We start from the raw sequence: 21,355 nt of genomic DNA on the forward strand, positions 1-21,355 counted from the left end.
ACTTGCTCTTCCTTGTACTGCTTTCTAGCTTTTCTTGAGATTCGGTAGATGCCCAAATCGCCACTAAACATTTGGTTTCCTCAGGAGAACACTGCAAATTATTTTTCTCCATGTTGTCACTGCCTTCTTCTCCTTCCTGCTCGTTTTCACAGCCTAGAATGAGACACGCCCACTGATGATGTCACGGTTCCCAAGGAAAAACCAACTATTTTTTGGTTCCGCTGAGAACCAACTTTTCAGGTTCCGAACCAATTATTTTTTCGGTCTGAACGCGCCGGCCGGTTCAAATTTGGGTTCAGGAACCGGAACCGGCACGGAGCCCTGCCGGTGTGAAAGCCCATGATGTGTCAGAGAGAAAGCATAAAGAGACCAGATAGGCAATGGCATGCTGTTCTGAGATCAGATCAGATCAGAGAGAAAGCATAAAGAGACCAGATAGGCATGCTGTTCTGAGATCAGATCAGATCAGAGAGAAAGCATAAAGAGACCAGATAGGCATGCTGTTCTGAGATCAGATCTGATCATTTAGTGGAAATTGCATGTTGGCCAACCTTTTACCAGAAATCACTTCATCTCAACACATTGGACACATTAGCTCATGTTTTGCAACATCTTGTCTGATCAACCACTGAAGACTTATGGGCCTGGAAACCTGAAACCACTTGAACCCAGTTTGTCCAACAAATATTTGTTATCAAGAATCAGTCATTCATAATCCTACAGCATTAAAAAGAAATGTAGTGGAGAATGTTAACGTATAATGATTACTGATGACTCACACACAAACAAGGAAACTAGTTTCTACATGATTATTTTCTGACAATATTTTTTTTTAGCAGTGATCAGTTCTTGGTGATTTTTTTCTTAAAGAAAAACACAGTGTGTTTCATGAAACAGAATGTCACTGATGAAGGCCTAGGGCCGAAACTTGTTTGTGCTGTACCCCGGACTGAGGTCAATTAAATGATAAAAAAGGACATCTAGTGTGCTGGCTTGTTCTGCGTGATGAAACAGAATTGGCTCAATTATTTTCGATTTCACCAGGTTAATCATGGGCTAAATCAAGGAGGGTTGTAAAAAATCAAAAATCAAATCAACAATTAATTAATTAATTACTTAATTAATTAATTACTTAATTAGTAAATTTATAACACATCAATGTTACATCATAGAGCTGCATTGTGTATTTTGATTGAGTGACAACCTGGATTACAACCTGCTACTAATTTCACTCATACAGTAGCCTACTCCTTTATAGGCTGAATACCACAAACAGCGTTGAAAGTAGGAAACTAGCTTACCTGTAACATGTGGTGACTTCTCCTGTTGATTTCAAGCAGGGGTATTTGGTTGTGACAATCTTATCCTCAGAGCAGGCTTCACTGTGGGGAAAGGACACATAATTATTATTGTAGCCAAGTAAACATGAACTTTCACCACATGAAAGCATGCCTTCGAGTCGTACCGTCGGACACGGCGGCGATACATTAGCCTACCTGTCAGTGTCATCCTGGTCTTCTCGGTAGGACCAGAGCAAGCCTCCAGAGAACAACATGCAGGTCACCGTGATCAGGAGAGGGCTGCCGCTGCCTAGTATCATCGCATCGGTCCAGGTGCACCTCGGTCCTGCGAGCCAATTTGAAACCTAAAGTGATGGAACCAACTTCGAAACTGCTGTTATGCCTTCAGATAAGAGTCTTATCTTAAATTCATTCCTTTTAATGCGCGTGTGTTGTCCGCGTCTTGAGCGCGCTGCGGAAACTGCGCTCAACTTTCCCTCCTCTATCGGCACATAATCCTGATTCCTGCGAGAAGCTGCACCCCCCCCCCCCCCCCCCATGATGATGATGATGATGATGATGATGATGATGATGGTGATGATGGTGATGGTGATGATGATGACACCCTCAGGGTAAAGGGCCTTAAATGGTTCAACACAGGCATCTAATCGGACACCTTTTCGTTAATGATTTAATTTCGGTCAATTTCGGTAAATGATTATTTTAAATTTGTTTGGGAGAAGCCACCGACCACACGCACGCACACGCACACGCACACGCACGCACACGCACACGCACACGCACACACACACACACACACACACACACACACACGCACACACACACACACACACACACACACACACACACACACACACACACACACACACACACACGATGTGTGTTCCATGTGCGTCATGATGTCCACATCTTTGCTACCACCGCGCGGCTGTTCATGGAATAACACCCCTGTACAAAAAAATAATTAAATTAAAATTAAATTAAATTAAATTAAAATGTTGGCTTAATAGCTAGACTGAAACTGAGCAACATTATTTGTTATTCCGTCTGATAGAAATGAGTCATTTAGACATTATTGGCATTGGCATTTATATGGACACAAAATGCACAAACTTTACATTACTTTTTTTTACCTGATGGAATATTGGATCTGGAGAAAATCATATTAACAACTCTTTTTCCCCCTCAGACAACTGTCAGTGTCTTAATAAGTAGCCTAAAGTACATTAGGCCAGTGGTTCTCAAAGTGGGCGTCCAGGGGGATCCACAGCAAAAAGCACAGAATAATTTATTTTCACTATGATTCCATCCATAAGTAACACAATGCCATAATCTATGACTGTTTAGATATTGTTGTCATGTGTAATGATGAAATTGTAATGTGCAAACATTAAATGACAAGTAATCAATAATTAATTATAACAATTAAATAAAATTATCTGCCCAAATCATCTAAATTAACTGCTCATCAACATTTTCTCCTCATCACTGTTTGGTCAATAATTTGAATAATAGGTTTCATTATTTCAACACATCGATATGGCAAACCGTGGATCCAAGTTGTGACTTCTGTCTGTTCTTTTAATCAATATTGGAGCATCAAGACAAGATTATTTCGGGATTATTAGGATTAGGATTATTTTGAGATACGTAGCAGGATTCCTAAAAATCCAAAATCGACTCACTCTCGTGTTCAGTCTCCAGGCAAACACTGCTGAAGGGAGCTGATGAGAAACCCTCAGTGGACCTATTTTGCCGACCTTTTTTCCTGAATGATGCAAAATGGAAATTAAACAGCCATACATGAACTACCGATTGTCTAAAATAAAGGCGAATATAATTTAAATGTTACATAATCACTGAATGACCTTGACCTCTGTGTGACCTCCAGCAGCAAGCCTGATCGGAGCACGCCACACACACACCATTCACTGCATCTGCAGAACCCATAAGAGTTCTTCAGTTTCTCAGGAAAGCAGTGTGCCATTACAGGGCGTTGGATAGCAGAGCCACTGAGGAGCCTGTAAAGGATATCCCAGTGAAACAGGAGGAGCGCGGTGTCGCTTTACAGCCACTAGTGGCGTTTCAATCTGTGAGGTCAGTCAGGTAAGATTTAACTTCATTTAGTATGACATTAGTCAGAGGAGGGAACGGGTGTTGCACAGGAACGTATGGGGAGTGCGCACCGCACAATTTCCTGTTTCAATCAAGGTTTCTTTTTACACAATTAAGTCTAGGAACCTGACCTATTCCAATTTAATACGAGCAGTAGAGAATGACATCTTAAACCAGCCTTTGCAGGGCCTGTTCAACCACGACGTCCTTTTCGATTCTGGGGAAAGTCTGCCTGCTTCTTCTTCATGACAATAAACGGAGCCTCTCTGTCTGTATTAGCCCATAGCCACTGCTGAAAGTGCAGTTCTATTTCTGCCCACTTGATGGCCCTTTCAGCCCAGGGATCACACCCCACCCCTTTCCACCACACTATCGTCATCATCATCGCCCACAAAATGGATGACAGCTTTTAGAAAGAGCAGGGTGCGTCACGACTCTGAGGTGCACACACTGTGCCATTTATGTCCCACCTGTTTTGATGGCTCAGCAGCTTGAGAGAAAAGAGAAGTCTTAGGCTCATCATTCCTGCAACAGCGCAATAACAGCCCCGATGTTACAGGGCTTGTTGTTCTGTATCGGGGTGCAGGTCTGCTGTTAACCCCCCAAAACAGTAACATGTCCTGCCTTCGACATAGGAAATGATTGTCTTTGGCCTCTTCAATGTGCATGTATTCATTTTGTGGGGAAACCACATAGATGCTATTTCTGCTGATTATGCTGGTGATTATTGTCCCTTTCGTGTGCTGTTGGCTTATTGGCTTCAGGGCATCAGAAGTTAGAACCTGTTTGGACTGCTGGCATCCTGGCCTTAATCGTATCTACCTGTGCATGTGCGTGTGTGTGTGTGTGTGTGTGTGTGTGTGTGTGTGTGAGAGAGAGAGAGAGAGAGAGAGAGAGAGAGAGACGTTTGGACCCCTACACCCTTAATTGAATGGCTGGATTGTGGTAGTAAAGCCAGTGGTCTGGTCTCACCATCTATTTCCTGCGCAAACTCCTCATTGTTTAACCACATGACCATCGGCTGTCAGCTGATCGGAGCTGTCTGTTCTCTGCAGTAGAGAGAGAGGTTGGTTAGAAGCTGTCTGTTCTCTGCAGTAGAGAGACAGGTTGGTTAGAGCAGCGCTGGGATTCAGGTTCGACTTTATAACCTTATCTTTAATGGCTCAGTAGGGAAAGACTCTGGGCCGTCTGTCTAGAACAAAATGGAGCCAAAATGAAAAAGACAGGGACCCGAGGAGATGAGATATCGTTTGTGCAGAGGAGAGTACGGGAAAGGGTTAGACCATACAAAAGCAAAGTGGTCTCTGGTGGGAATTGTTTCTTTTCTGTTTGGCTTTATTAGCAGTCGGGCCTTCAAACCTCTGCATCAGGCTGAAGAGCGGCTGAGCTGAACCGGAACGAGATGGACAACAAGGCTGACAGAGCAGAACCAGACTGCTAACCTAACCTGAGATGTTTTGGTGTAATGCGTTGTAGTAATACACCAACAAACTAGACTCGTCTGTTCAGCAAGAGCAAATCTGGAAAGGATCGAGTGTACAACTGTATATGTGCAGTGAGTGGGCTGCTGACATCGACGTGAACCATTCTCGGCTATGCATGCTTGATCATGCTGGCTGCAGGAGTGGACTAACACAGGCTGGGGCTGTGTTCGGCTGTGTGTGAGCTTGACTTGGTTTTATCCCCTCCACGCTCCTTCACACATTGGGTAGTCAGGAGAGAATATGGCAGGGAACGAACACACCCCCCCCCCCCCCCCCCCCACTGTCAACCAAGCTCCTCTCTCTCTCTCTCTCTGTGTCTGTGTGTCTCTCTCTCTTTCCACAGCGCAGCACTGCAGTGCCTCTCTGCACATGCCCAGACACACTGAGAGGCACAGCAAGTTTCACATCATCACAAGTACAGTCGCATTAAGGCTGTAGCATTCACACCTCCACTGGGTTTTCCATGCTGCATTTTTACATTGAAAGCATTTCGCTTGTCAACTCCTATTCAAAGTGTCTTCAAATGAATCAGAGAGTATAGGCTTCACAGTCAGACAGCAGCGTGTCTGCTTCATCAGACAGACAGTACACGGTGGACAGCAGCATGTCTGCTTCATCAGACAGACAGTACACAGTGGACAGCAGCATGTCTGCTTTCAAAACTTATTTAGCGAATGTTTTATTTCAAATTGACCTTGCTATTCTACATTCCCTGCTATTCAGCAGTGTTGGGGGTAACTCATTACAAAAGTAACATATTACATGTAATATATTACTTTTAGCAGTAACTCAGTAATATCACTTATTACTTATAGGATTTCAGTAATATTATACCAGTTACTTTGTCAAGTAACTCAAGTTACAAATTGAGATTTAAAAAAAAATCAAAGCACATAATATTAAAGATACAAACTGTCTGTTTTTATGCGAATAACCACTACAGATGACAATAACAAAGGGAAATAATAACATTTCGAATTTTGGACAGTTTACACTGACTTCAAGGCGGTTGACATTATTTTTCAGGATGGTTCCGGGGCGGCGATGTCATTCTGCTGCTGCTGTTGCTTTGGTGAAAGTAATGCAAAAAGGTAGTGTAATAAGTTACAAGTTACTCTACACAGACAGTAATAATGTAAAGTAACTTATTACTTTCAAATGAAAGTAACTAGTAATATGTAGTATATTACATTTTGAAAGTAACTTACCCAACACTGCTATTCAGACATGTAAAATTGGGTTGCAGCCCCAACCCACAATGTTGCAAGTGCAGCAACAGGCCCACCAAGCTACCAGGAAGTCCCAATAACAAGCCATCTCCTTATGGCAGATCTATTTAGGATAATTTGTTTGATTCTCAGGTTTTTCCCCCACAATAATATGAGGGATTTGATGATGTACAGCACAAGCTAACAGGAGGAGGGAGGGAGGAGTGGAGCCAGCAGAGCTCGGCCACCATCGATTTCCTCCTCACCCCGTCACTGTGGTGGCAGCAGGTTAACGCAGGGCTTTCTTCCCATCATCTATAATGATTTCCCATACCTCATGTCACTATGACTCTCTCTCTCTCTCTCTCTCTCTCTCTCTCTCTCTCTGTCTCTGTCTCTGTCTCTCTCTCTCTGTCTCTGTCTCTCTGTCTCTCTCTCTCTCTCTCTCTCTCTCTCTCTCTCTCTCTCTCTCACTCTCTCTCTGTCTCTGTCTCTCTCTCTCTCTCTCTCTCTCTCTCTCTCTCTATCTCTCTCTCACTCTCTCTCTGTCTCTGTCTCTGTCTCTCTCTCTCTCTCTCTCTCTCTCTCTCTCTCTCTCTCTCTCTCTCTCTCTGTCTGTCTCTGTCTCTCCAAAATCACAAATCAGAATGAGCGGGTCCCTGGTATATTTTCTATCTTGTAGTAAGGGGTCCTTGGCTGAAAAACATTTGAGAATCTCTGCTCTATGTCTCTCTCTCTCCCTCTCTCTCTCTCTCTCTCTCTCTCTCTCCCTCTCTCTCTCTCTATGTCTCTCTCTCTCCCTCACCTGTTCAAAGGATCACTGGTGAGTCAAGAAGGTGTAAAGAGATGTTCTGTGTGAGGGCGTCTTGGTTTGCAATCGGTCAAATGGTCAATGTTTTTGTGTTTCCATGTGATAGCTGTGCCTGACAGTATGATTCATATTCTATTTTAACACGATAAGCATGACTCACGACACGGATAAGAAAACAAACATGACTTTCTCAAACACTATTGTTGGGCAGCAATAACCGACTTACATTCTTTGTCAAAATCCTAGAAGCACAACAGATTTACAGTAGCGTGCAAAAACCCATTCAAATGGACACTAATCCAATTTGAAACACTGTCATTCGTGCCCCTGAATACACACAAGAAAGAGCAACTATCAGTGTGAGACTGGACCCTTCTCCCACTACATGGCACTGCACATGTCCCCTCCATGGCACTGCACATGTCCCCTCCATGGCACTGCACATGTCCCCTCCATGGCACTGCACATGCCCCCTCCATGGCACTGCACATGTCCCCTCCATGGCACTGCACATGCCCCCTCCATGGCACTGCACATGTCCCCTCCATGTCACTGCACATGTCCCCTCCATGTCACTGCACATGTCCCCTCCATGGCACTGCACATGCCCCCTCCATGGCACTGCACATGTCCCCTCCATGTCACTGCACATGTCCCCTCCATGGCACTGCACATGTCCCCTCCATGTCACTGCACATGTCCCCTCCATGGCACTGCACATGTCCCTTGTATGTCACTGCACATGTCCTCTCCATGGCACTGTACATGTCCCCTCCATGGCACTGCACATGTCCCCTCCATGTCACTGCACATGTCCCCTCCATGGCACTGCACATGTACCCTCCATGGCCCCATTACATGGCACTGCACATGCCCCCCCCATGGCTCCACTACATGTCACTGCACGTGTCCCCTCCATGGCACTGCACATGTCCCCTCCATGGCTCCACTACATGTCACTGCACGTGTCCCCTCCATGGCACTGCACATGTCCCCTCCATGGCTCCACTACATGTCACTGCACGTGTCCCCTCCATGGCACTGCACATGTCCCCTCCATGTCACTGCACATGTCCCCTCCATGTCACTGCACATGTCCCCTCCATGTCACTGCACATGTACCCTCCATGTCACTGCACGTGCCCCCTCCATGTCACTGCACGTGTCCCCTCCATGGCACTGCACGTGTCCCCTCCATGGCTCCACTACATGTCACTGCACGTGTCCCCTCCATGGCACTGCACATGTCCCCTCCATGTCACTGCACGTGTCCCCTCCATGGCACTGCACATGTCCCCTCCATGGCTCCACTACATGGCACTGCACATGTCCCCTCCATGGCACTGCACATGTCCCCTCCATGGCACTGCACATGTCCCCTCCATGGCTCCACTACATGGCACTGCACATGTCCCCTCCATGGCACTGCACGTGTCCCCTCCATGGCACTGCACATGTCCCCTCCATGGCTCCACTACATGGCACTGCACATGTCCCCTCCATGGCTCCACTACATGGCACTGCACATGTCCCCTCCATGGCACTGCACGTGTCCCCTCCATGGCGGGGCGATCAATAAATATAAGCTCGCTGCAGTGTCCTTGGGATGGCCACATTTCATCCCTCTTCCTGTCACTCCCCCTCTCTCTCTCCCCCTCGCCCCCTCCTCTCTATCTCTGTCCCCATTGTTACCCCCCTCCCCACCTGCACATGCTCTCACACACACACACACACACACACACACACACACACACACACACACACACACACACACACACACACACACACACACACACACACACATTCTCTCTATCACTGCGTCCTTCCTTGAGTTCATCCTTCCTCTTTTCCCAGCCGTCAGGTCCAGATACTCGTGAGGCGCTGGTCTGAATCCACTGGTCTATAGGGGACGGGAATCGCAAAGCATTCTGGGGCGGCGGCGCCATCTTTGCAGGACAGCGAAGGCAAACTTAATGTGGACTTAAACGGTTATGGAACACTGCTTGGCACCGGAGCTGACGTTTGACAGTCGGAGTCCCAGAGAGTTGACTGACCCAGAGCAGAGGACAGCCGGTGATCAGCAGTAATAACTGAAAAGTCCACTTTAAAGCTGTGCACATTTGCCAATCTGAGGGCATTTGGCGAGCTGGAGCTGGCGAGCTGAGGGTTGCTTCAAATTTGTGGCCAGGAGTGAGATATAGCGTTTTATAACTGAAGTGTGAATGACTCGGTGTACACTAATTTCATATTCAATACATTATTGATTTCTCTCTGAATCAGGTCTGTAGGTGCGACGTGCGTCCTGTGGTTACCAATACGCACATACACAGGCTGGGCTGCTGCTGTGTATCGTTGCCTACATGTTAATTTGTCTCTGTCTGTCCAGAGCCGTGTATAGAAGAGTCCCAACATCTCCATTCACTCCAATGGACCGGTTTTTTACTCTCAAGAGTTCCAGGAAGTAAGGTCCTGGATTAAGCAGCACTGTTGAGTTGCAGCAAAATGGACAGTTTGTGTTGTACTTTGAAAGTTTTTTTTTTTCTTGAATCAAATTGTACACTATCAGCTTTATTTTAGCATGCAAAAGTATAGCGCGAGACTAGGGGTGTCACAATATATCGTCCCACGAAATTTCGCGATAGTAAAACGTCACGATATGTATCGTTGAGATGAAATCTCATATCGCAAAAAAAATTTTTTTTTTTTTTTTTTTTTCAAAAAATAGACTAAGAAACGTCTTTGTTTGTTGAAGTTCAATGTGTGGAAAGTAGTTCAGTTGAACAAGTCTCTGAAGAGACACATGAGAAGTTATACAGGAGAGAAACCATTCAATTGAGTTTCTGGCAAAACTGTTTACTTGACAGGAAAAACTGAAGATGCATAAAAAATAGATTAAGAAAAGTCTTGTTGTTTGAGTTTGAAGAAAAACTGAAGATGCATAATGAGAATTTATACTGCTGAGAAACCTTTTAGTTCAAAGTAAATCTAAGTGACGGTGTAACTCATTCTATTTCAAGATAAGCCTTATCTCCAATCTCATGTTTTTTCTAGTTGTTATTGTAATAACAATTTCCCACAACAGCATGTTTTGTATTTGTGCATTTCAAATAAAATACTACTTTTCCAGTCATATATTGTCATTATTCAAGTCTAAAAAAATATTGTTAAAATCGTATCGTATCGTATCGTTATCGTGAACCCAGTATCGTGATACGTATCGTATCGTGAACTGAGTGTATCGTGACACCCCTACGCGAGACCCATTCCTGGCTGTTCATTGGCTAATGAGTCTCGCATTTTGGTCCTCTGCTGACGCCACTCTCTCTCTAGAGGACACTATGTCTGTCTATGTTCAGGTCGCAAATGTGCAAAAATTGACCTTGATCCAAAAATATATACGTATATATGCAACAATTTTGCTCAGTGGAATTTCGCCGTTGGTATGCACAGTTGCATTGACAGGATATAGGTTCTTAATAGCCCTAATAACACTCTGTTCTCTTGTCCGGAGTGAATGTCAAGCCAAACACCTTCACAAATCTGGCAACTTATTGTTGCCATAAAGTTAAACCAAGTTGCACAGAGTTTAATGCGTTCAGAAGACAAATGACCCGGGGGTGACGGTGTCACAATAATGTTGACGGCTACCGTGGCTACAGGGCGAGCCGGGGGCGCTATCCTGCAAAAGATGGATGGCTTGCTGTTGATGACGTCCCTATAACAAATAGCCAGGGCTGCATGGGAAGAGGGGGGGGGGTGAAGCAGAAGCAGCCTTAGGCTATAGCTAGGTGTTTCTAATGTAAGCAGCTAAGCAGAATGAGGATGTGATGGGAAAATGAGGTATATGAGGTAAAGGAAGAGATAGAGGAAAACGTTCCTCCTCGGGAATAGCAGTTATTTGTGAATTGGAGCCTGACGACTGCTCATCACACATCACTGCTGCTCTGATCAAGCATCAGTAATATTGACAGGGCTGTGTCGTTCCCCACCCCCCATACACACACACACACACACACACACACACACACACACACACACACACACACACACACACACACACACACACACACACCCCATTATCGACTGACTGTGTTACTTGCTGATGTACTGAAGTGTAAACTTGCGTAACACTTTCAATTCCGGTAATGTTTTGTAGGTTGAAATTGCTGGGGTCAATTTGACCCGGCCCCAGGCCAGTATAAAAGATGTCAGTACATTTGAACATGATAGGAGGAGTGAATCCTTCAGACATGGAGAGTGGGCTTCATATTTCCTGGTCTGGGTGGGCCGAAATAAGGAGCAGATGGTTGGACCATGGTGTGGGAAATCCATGCGGGGAAAAATAGAAGAAGAGATTCTATTTAACCTCTTTCCCTCTTTGTACTAACTTGACGTTTCACAGAGCTGAAATAATACAAAGGTGTTAGCAAAAATATGATCTTTTTTTATGAAAGCACACTATTAGATCAGGATACTTTCAGGTACTTTTCAAATTGTAGTTTGATCTCTGATATTTGCCGTCGGTCCACATGTGTCTCAGGCTTTAGCCCACCTTTCTCCTGTGTCTCCTCCACTCATCTCTTTCCATCCACCTGTCTGTCTGCTCTCAACTCCCTCTGTCTTAGGATGAAGGTTCCATGATGGTGGCTCCTGGTGATCAGCACCAGGCTAATATGGCTCGTCGTCATTTCTATTAGTTCTGAAGCATTAGCCAGAATTGGCCCCGCGGGTATAAGTGAATTTATGGCCCAATTGTGGTAGCACGCACCAGTACACCGAGCGATATTGTTTAGCAGGGAAGCTATTATCATGTTGGTTTATTTCGCTTTCATTGTCACTCGATATTTGAAATTTGCAACAGTGAGAAATTATTGATTTTGCAGACCAGGGGCAGGCAGTTAACCCAAGATTAAATCCATGATTTGCCCACAGTACCGATGAAGAGAGTGCTATAGTGAACAGAGTGCTATAGTGATCAGAGTGCTATAATCATAGTGAACAGAGGGCTATAGTGAAGCGGCTCTCAAATGAAACTAGGCATAGAGACAGAATGCTGTCAGGCCCGGTTTTACAGGGGTGCAAAAGCACGCATTACACCCTTATTTTAATTGTCTGCATGCTCAGTTGAAAAGAGTGGTGTAAAAAAATATATATATATATATATATTTTAGTAAATGCTGCAGCTGCACACTTAAACTTTAAACTTGAATTATAATTGTTGTTTTTCTTTGTTCTTTGATGTGAATTTATGGCTTTTTGGCACCTATAACCTTTTAAGGTTGAGATAATTTTATTATCATTATATGGTCCAAATATTTCAGTAACGCACTTGAAACACACACATATTCTTGCTTGGCTGGTATCATTCTACTTGAAATGATGGTAAAATGCATTATTTTTAGTAAAATAACATGTCAAATTTTGTGCCCGTGCATGTGCACCCCTTCCTATCTAGGATGCATCCCTAGTCATCTTGTTCTGGAACCGGCCCTGAATGCAGTACTGCACCTTTCACGGCTACAATGATCACACTTGGCAAGCTGTAAACACAGATTTGAGAACATCGCCTCTGGATGGGTTCTTTTCTCTGTCCCATATTGCTCTTACTGGACCAGACACCCAGGGAAATATACTACTACTACCTCCCAGTTAAGGGAGTTTGTGTTTTTATTATTCATATTCTGAATTGATGTCATTAATGATATGTGTACTGTTATGTGTCACACCTTGTGTCTTCTGTCGCACAGGGTTGATGTCTCTCATCACTCATTACTCACCTGCGGTGTTTTGTGATGATGTCAGATTCAATCACTCAGATTAATCCACAACTTCCCATATCATTGGTACGCCGGAGATACTCAGCTCCACGTCTCTGTCCTCTGACTCGTCTCCACTTGCCTCGCTGACATTTCCAATTATCTTGGTGACATTTCCATTTTGGACGTCTGCCCTCCACTGCCCCAAAACTCAAGTTCAACAAGACCCAACTGTTTTTCCCCTCGATGTTTGTATGGCTACTGCCAAAGACTATGGCATCCCCAGCACAATCCACCAAGATACTTCTTAACAGCAAACTGCAGTGTGAGCCTCAAATAGATTAAAAGGACCACAATGGAAATACGCCTTTGGGCTTTATTGTGTTTTTATCCTTTTGTATCTGGGGCTTCTCTGAGGCCACTTGTATTTTAATTATCAATAAAGAATTTCAATCAATCAATCAATCAATCAATCAATCAATCACTCAAATAGATTCAGTCAGTCAGTGTCTCGTGTCGTGTTCAATGGATCAGCGTGGGGAAAATCCTCCCGTTCTTCCAATGCATGCAGCAGAGTTAGCATTTAGCTGCTAGCCTGCTAGCCCAGCCCAGGCAGACAGGATCAGGGATTCACCCCTCCGCAGTGAGCGTAACATCCGAACAGACGTCTATGTACCTGCTTTTTGAATCATCAACCCTGTAGTGTAGAGCCGCAGCACCGTCCTTTGGTGAGTCAGCCCATTGAGATATTTGGGAGGGGGGGGGTTTACCACACCATCTAGTCATAGTAACATTTTGTGGGCGTTCCCACACAGACCGTCTGTATCTATTGCAGCCAACAACCCTATGATAGGTCTGCACCATGCAACATCCTTGGAACCAGACCTTTCCTCACCTCATTCCACTCTTACACTCCCTTGTGTTGATCTGCTGCCAGGTGTTATCATCATTAAAAAAAAAAAAAAATTGGGGGAGCCAGATCCAGGTCTGGTGCTTTTTTCATTTTCTTTTTCTTTTGCTCAAGAAGCAGACTGGACGAGGTCTGTGGTTTGAAGGTGCTTCAGATATTGAGGCAGAGAATACACCAACAATCTGATAAAGATTCTACTCAAGGGTGTAAATCTGTCCTGTCCATATCCTTGTGATAAGGTCTCCCCATCAGCTAGCTGCAGCCACGACTCCCACTCCTGTGGGAGGCGGCATGTTTATCCTTGAGGGCATCTAAGCTGTAAAACATCTGTGGCATGTGTACAGCATCAGTGCACTGTCATTGACCATCAACTCCTATATATCATTCTTACCTCTCTTTTAAAGATGTCCCTGCTTCATCCCCCTCTGGCAGCAAAGAGTCTTTTTGAAATATGTTCAAACAACCACACATCCACAGAATGACAGTATTGATACTATAAAACCTATTAATTACATCATCAAATAAAGTTCCACTCTAGTAGCAGAATTTGACTTTCATTTTTGTAATGACATTGACATCGTGTATAATGGTGTAAATTGAATCCCTTTTTCTAAAAGTGTGAAAAGAAAAGAAAAGTATAATTTGGTAAATTGGCCAGTGTGCAAGACAGCTGAAAACTAATGAGCAAATTAGATTGCTGGCTACTATCATCCTGATCATGTTGTTTAACCTACTATCTACATAGCTGCTAAGCTAGCTTTTGTCTTGTTTGATATGGGGAAGGACATTCAGCATGTCAACATCTCATAGTTCCAAACCCACAGTATGTCATAGTGACATCACTGATGATGTCATCAGTGATGCCAATGATGATGCCATCAGTGATGTCATCAATGATGTCATCATCAGTGATGTCATACATAGGCATTGTGACATCACCGATGATGTCATCAGTGACAGACACACACACACACACACACACACACGAGAGAGCCTGAGGGAGAGGGAGGGAGAGGAGAGGGGGGAGAGGCTGAGGGAGAGAGAGAGGGGGAGAGAGACTGAGGGGGAGAGGGAGAGGGAGACATTGCGTGTGCGCCAATAGGGCAGGCGAGGCCACGCAGCAAGCTGCAGGGCCAGCTCGGCGAGCTGCAGGGCGTAGTGTGCGAGATGCCTAGTATTTCATAATAGGACATGGATTGTACTTTAATAAACCACAGTACAACTGCTTTATCCTTATGTTCCGTCAGCACGCCCCCCCCCTCTCTCTCCTCCCCGACTGACAGAGATCATGGTCAGGTCATGCAGTCCATCTGCTTCCTCCACAAGAGTCAGTCAGTCAGAGTGAAAGCAAAGATGTGGGCAAGCCAGAAGGACTCACAAGACTTTAATCCTTCAACAGTGCGTTGGTTTGTGTTGTGATCTCAGTGACACAACACATGTCAGTGACATAGGTGTACATGTCCTGCAAACGCCCACATGTCACTGCAGATAATGCTCTATTGTAGCTCTTCTAGCCTATATACTGTCTAGCAACAGAGATAAAAACAACAATTGAAGAATCCTCTCTGAATTCAGTCAACAGCAGCAGCAGCAGCACTGTTTGATTCTTTATGATTCTGGATCTAATTTACCATCGCTCAAACCTCTATGGATTAATTGGATTTTTGATGTATGCTTTAATTCCACGGCCCACAAAAGTAATCATTACCATATTATGATGTAGAGGAGACATTTCACAACTGTCTTGTCATGACGCATTGTTCTCCTCTGGATCGAGGGTCATTACCACACAGTGTGAGTCATGGCTCACTTACTGGCTGCTTAACTTGATGCATAAACAACATTGTGACCTCATATTCGCACTTCTGCACATTGGATATTTATATTGTACATCAGTGCAGGGGCGTCATGCACGCCAACAATCTGAGGGGGCGAACTCTGGCGCCGAATTTTGCGCTGCCAATTTTTTTTGGGGGGGGGGGTTAGAAGCCAGATTTAGAGGAATATGTCATTTTAAATTAACAGACTGAGCAGGTGTAACCATAAGGCTATTTTCCAAACTGCTCAGCCTCCTGGAAATATCCATAATCACCAGACTAAGTACATTGCCCTCTAGAACAGGGGTTCCCAACCGTTTTTGTGTCAAGGACCGGTAGATACAGTACATGGAAAAAAAAGTCGGGGACCGGTTGTCAATTTTAATGATTTTAGTTACATATATATTTACTCACCAGGTGGCGACAAATGTAAATAACAGCCTTTTGTGTTGTACTGTATGTAGCCTATACAGTATTTATGTTTTGTTTGAACTACAAACATAAATAAACATCAACTTGAAACTATGTTTCAACTACCACACACAGCCTATAATATTATAGCCTATGTTTATTAAAAAAAAGAATTCCCTCAGTTACAATGGGCATGACGCTTCAGTGTAGAGAACACGCTGTGTCAATAAGTGCTTGTTTGTGTTTAGAACACGGCTCTCTTGAATACTCGATTCTGATTGGTCAATCAACAATATTCACTGGTCATTATTTCTCGACAACCGACCGCTGCTCTGCCACACCTGGATTAATCAGTTGATAAGAGCTTTTTGTCAGCAAGACACTACTAATTAGGCCAACCAGTTGCAGCTGTGGTGTCTTGTGTGCCAATTACGAATGAAACCGCTTTGTCGTTGAAAACGCTATTAAAAAATCTATTTGAATAATTATTTTTGTCAGATTATTGAATGATTTAGTTGTAGGCCGTGTTCTAAGCGGGATAATGTATATTGAGGCGGTGATTACTGGGAAATAATGACCTTCCTACCTGTCGGTCATTATTTCCCCCGTAATCACCGCCTCAATATACATTATCCCTTACATATCTCACAGCTAGCATGCTGCCCGTATAGGAGCAGCCTAGCAGCAGTAATACATACTAAATAGGCAGCTAGTAGGCCTTTGATATCATTTATGGTTCAGCCTTGACTGTATGTCGTCATTATCTGTTGATGCATAAAATGTCAAACTCCCCTCTCATGCTGTAAATAATGTACAGAACACTTAGAAGTCCTCACTGGGCTCTTGGCCACTTCACTCGGTCTCTCACACATCAGCCACATGTCTGTCTGTCTCTCTCTCTCTCTCTCTCTCTCTCTCTCTCTCTCTCTCTCTCTCTCTCTTGTTACATTTTCAATCAATTTAAGGTGCTTTATTGGCATGAAATACAAAAGTACATTTTGCTAAAGGCAAAGCAAAGTCAACAAATTCAAATGTCAGTAATCCAACTTAAATTGGCATGTACAATTGAGTGTGTCAACAAATATACAATTAATTTGGCGGCTGATCAATTTCTTTGAATATGTGGCAGAGTCCGTGTGTTTCCTGTCTGAGACAGTGATAGGCTGAGACATATTTTGGCACGCTCCTTATATAGGTATTGGAGTTTTTCATTTGATGGGAGGTCTCAGGTTTTCGAAATCTCTGCATATTGTTTTGGATTTGGGGAGGTAAAGATCTCTGATTCCTGCATAGAGGTAGAGATCTCTGATTCCTGCGTAGATGTAAAGATCTCTGATTCCTGCATAGAGGTAGATATCTCAGATTCCTGCATATATGTAAATATCTCAGATTCCTGCATAGAGGTAGATATCTCTGATTCCTCCATAGAGGTAGATATCTCTGATTCCTGCATAGATGTAAATATCTCTGATTCCTGCATAGAGGTAGAGATCTCTGATTCCTCCATAGAGGTAGAGATCTCTGATTCCTGCATAGAGGTAGAGATCTCTGATTCCTCCATAGAGGTAGAGATCTCTGATTCCTGCATAGATGTAAATATCTCTGATTCCTGCATAGATGTAAATATCTCTGATTCCTGCATAGAGGTAGAGATCTCTGATTCCTGCATAGATGTAAATATCTCTGATTCCTGCATAGAGGTAGAGATCTCTGATTCCTGCATAGATGTAAATATATCAGATTCCTGCATAGAGGTAGAGATCTCTGATTCCTCCATAGAGGTAGATATCTCTGATTCCTGCATACTGTAGAGGTAAAGATCTCTGATTCCTGCATAGAGGTAGAGATCTCTGATTCCTGCATAGAGGTAGAGATCTCTGATTCCTGCATAGAGGTAGAGATCTCTGATTCCTGCATAGAGGTAGAGATCTCTGATTCCTGCATAGAGGTAGAGATCTCTGATTCCTCCATAGAGGTAGAGATCTCTGATTCCTGCATAGAGGTAGAGATCTCTGATTCCTCCATAGAGGTAGAGATCTCTGATTCCTGCATAGAGGTAGAGATCTCTGATTCCTGCATAGATGTAAATATCTCTGATTCCTGCATAGAGGTAGAGATCTCTGATTCCTGCATAGATGTAAATATCTCTGATTCCTGCATAGAGGTAGAGATCTCTGATTCCTGCATAGATGTAAATATCTCTGATTCCTGCATAGAGGTAGAGATCTCTGATTCCTCCATAGAGGTAGAGATCTCTGATTCCTGCATACTGTAGAGGTAAAGATCTCTGATTCCTGCATAGAGGTAGAGATCTCTGATTCCTCCATAGAGGTAGAGATCTCTGATTCCTGCATACTGTAGAGGTAAAGATCTCTGATTCCTGCATAGAGGTAGAGATCTCTGATTCCTCCATACAGGTAGAGATCTCTGATTCCTCCATAGAGGTAGAGATCTCTGATTCCTGCATAGATGTAGAGATCTCTGATTCCTCCATAGAGGTAGAGATCTCTGATTCCTGCATAGATGTAGAGATCTCTGATTCCTGCATAGAGGTAGAGATCTCTGATTCCTGCATAGAGGTAGATATCTCTGATTCCTGCATAGAGGTAGAGATCTCTGATTCCTCCATAGAGGTAGAGATCTCTGATTCCTCCATACAGGTAGATATCTCTGATTCCTGCATTGAGGTAGAGATCTCTGATTCCTGCATAGAGGTAGAGATCTCTGATTCCTGCATACTGTAGAGGTAAAGATCTCTGATTCCTGCATAGAGGTAGAGATCTCTGATTCCTGCATAGAGGTAGATATCTCTGATTCCTGCATAGAGGTAGAGATCTCTGATTCCTGCATAGAGGTAGAGATCTCTGATTCCTGCATACAGGTAGATATCTCTGATTCCTGCATTGAGGTAGAGATCTCTGATTCCTGCATAGAGGTAGAGATCTCTGATTCCTGCATAGCTTGCACAGTGCAACAGCCATGAAAGTGCAGAGCTGTCTCCTCTGCCTGAGAACAGAGTGAACACAGCTGCTCCACTCCTCTCTGGGTTGCCAGGTCTGCTGGTATCTTGTCAAGGATTTTTTTTCTCAGTTTCTCAGTCTCAGTCTGCCATTGTGTGCTGTCTGTTTAGAGCCAAATACATTTCCAGTTTGGTTTTGGATTGTGTTAGTTCTCTCCAATATATTGTTGTTTTTGTGTCCTCTGGTTGGGCCAGGTGGACTGAGGTATGTCCTGAGGTGGGGCAGTGAGCTCTGGCAGAGGGGACCCTTCTTGGTGCTCAGCTCTTGACATTTCATTGGTAGGAGTTGGGTTCTACTTGGTCTCACGTGGTCAGATCTTCCCACAGAGGGTCCGAATCACAAGTCAGCATTTCCGGGTTTTCCCGCACGAAAAGCGGCGGCAAGCCTCTGATTGGCTGGGCTGTGATGGAAGTTCGGGCTGTCGGTTCAAAATGTACCGCAAATAAGGAGGTCCGTGGTTGGTCAATTCATATGTCTGCCAGGCATTTTGTTTGCATGTCAGGGGGCGGTCCTTAAAGCAGCTACGAGCAAGATTTTCGATTGTTATTAAACAGTCTAAATCTAATATCGATGCATCACATCTTACCTGTAATAGTAGACGATACCAACGCAGAGTAGTCTCGCTTGAACCCCGAGTGAATCGGCCAGTGTTAGTCTGTCTGTGGCCAGGGCAGATCAAGAAGTGAAATGAAACGGTTTGCAGCAGCCACTTCGGCCATAACCACAAAATAACTTCCAAAAAACCTGTTAGACTATAACGAGAGATGTTCGCGAGAGTAACAAGCCCCTGCATGGCGTTCTCCTTGTTTATGGTTTGTTGCTAGGCAGAGCGAAACGGCAGCTGCGTTTCACTTCCGGGTTTCACTTCCGGGTTTATCCGGTCCGCCGGTAGACCGATAGAGAGAGAGGTTAGACAGACACAGACTCTATAATCATCAAGAGAGCAATCTCCGATTCACACGGCTTTGGTCTCAGCTACTATAGGTAAGATGTGATGCATCAATATTGTAATTATACAGTTTAATAACACTCGAAAATCTTTCTCGTAGCTGCTTTAAACACTTTTCAAGAGTTGTGCCCCAGACGTAGACATATCTACGGCTGGCTACTGTGAGGCAGGCTCTCTCTCTCTCTCTCTCTCTCACACACACACACTCTCTCTCTCTCTCTCTCTCTCTCACACACACACACACACACACCCTCTCTCTCTCTCTCTCACTCTCTCCACACACACACACACACACACACACACACAGTCAAGTCCTGATTACATAACATTCTGACGCTCACAGCTGCTGGTTTATAATTTTTTAATGTCTTTCAGTGACATAATTTGCCGCGCTCTGTACAGGACAGCAATAATTCAGTAGACATGCTGAAATGGACCTAACAGGAAATGGACCTAACAGGAAACTCAAAAGCTTCATACGTAGTTGACTTGTGTAGTTTACTTTCAAAGTCAAACTGAAGGACACACTGTACAAGACGAATGGCCCATATAGGCCCGGCTGGGCCTGTGCATATTCTGGACTGTGTATCATGATCACATGGACACCTCACACATTACACAGCTGCTCTCTTATTACATTATAAAGCTCTTTAGCAATGCGTGCTGGTCAACTGGAGGGCTGTTATAACATTTTGAAACCTGAAATGGTTGAAGCACCGGCCTATTTCACCTCCCATTCAATTACTGGAGAGCCTAGCTCAAGGCCAGCGGGATGGTAGACTGACACACTTGGGATTCAGAACATGAGAGAAGGAGAGAGAGAGACAGAGAGAGAGAGAGAGAGAGAGAGAGAGAGAGAGAGAGAGAGAGAGAGAGAGAGAGAGAGAGAGAGAGAGAGAGAGAGTGTCAGAGAAAGATTGGAATGCAAAAAGAGGATTGAGTAAAACGGCATGCCGGCAGTGATCATATACTGCATGTATCAGGGCATCTCTGTGACAGCAGTGATCATATACTGTATGTATCAGGGCATCTCTGTGACAGCAGTGATCATATACTGCATGTATCAGGGCATCTACATGTGACAGCAGTGATCATATAGTATGTATCAGGGCATCTCTGTGACAGCAGTGATCATATAGTATCAGGGCATCTCTGTGACAGCAGTGATCATATACTGCATGTATCAGGGCATCTACATGTGACAGCAGTGGTCATATAGTATCAGGGCATCTACATGTGACAGCAGTGATCATACTGTATGTACTGTATCAGGGCGTCTCTGTGACAGCAGTGATTATGTACTGTATGTATCAGGGTATCTCCGTAACAGCAGTGATCGCATGCATATCAAACTGAAATTAGCTGCATTTCGCCGATCCTTAATGACCTTTAATATTATGAAGACTTATCTTTCATCATAACAGAGAAAATACCATAATAGAGGAAATGGCTCAGACAGAACACTGTGGACCATAAACCCCTGCTGTTCATATATCCATCATCCAGAGAGGACATGTGACCCCTGGCCTAGTTCATCCACCCCATAAGCCTGTGACAGACAAGCCATCATCCC

The 21,355-nt window shown here is 44.2% G+C and overlaps 1 protein-coding gene across 2 annotated transcripts in view; it reads right to left on the reverse strand.

The window, feature by feature from the left end:
- ccbe1 (collagen and calcium binding EGF domains 1) overlaps positions 1-1,755 on the reverse strand; it is a 60,739-nt gene extending 58,984 nt beyond the window's left edge. For both annotated transcript variants that reach the window (XM_083657651.1, XM_083657650.1), the window contains exons 1-2: positions 1,497-1,755; positions 1,302-1,382 (exon numbers count right to left, since the gene is read on the reverse strand). In XM_083657651.1, the coding sequence (XP_083513777.1) occupies positions 1,302-1,382; positions 1,497-1,600 (185 nt within the window). In that variant the 5' untranslated portion in view covers positions 1,601-1,755. The remainder of the gene's footprint in view (positions 1-1,301; positions 1,383-1,496) is intronic.
- Positions 1,756-21,355: the final 19,600 nt, after the last annotated feature.

Source organism: Poromitra crassiceps, assembly GCF_964638095.1.
Source record: "Poromitra crassiceps genome assembly, chromosome: 21".
In the NCBI taxonomy this organism is placed as follows: Eukaryota; Metazoa; Chordata; class Actinopteri; order Beryciformes; family Melamphaidae; genus Poromitra; species Poromitra crassiceps.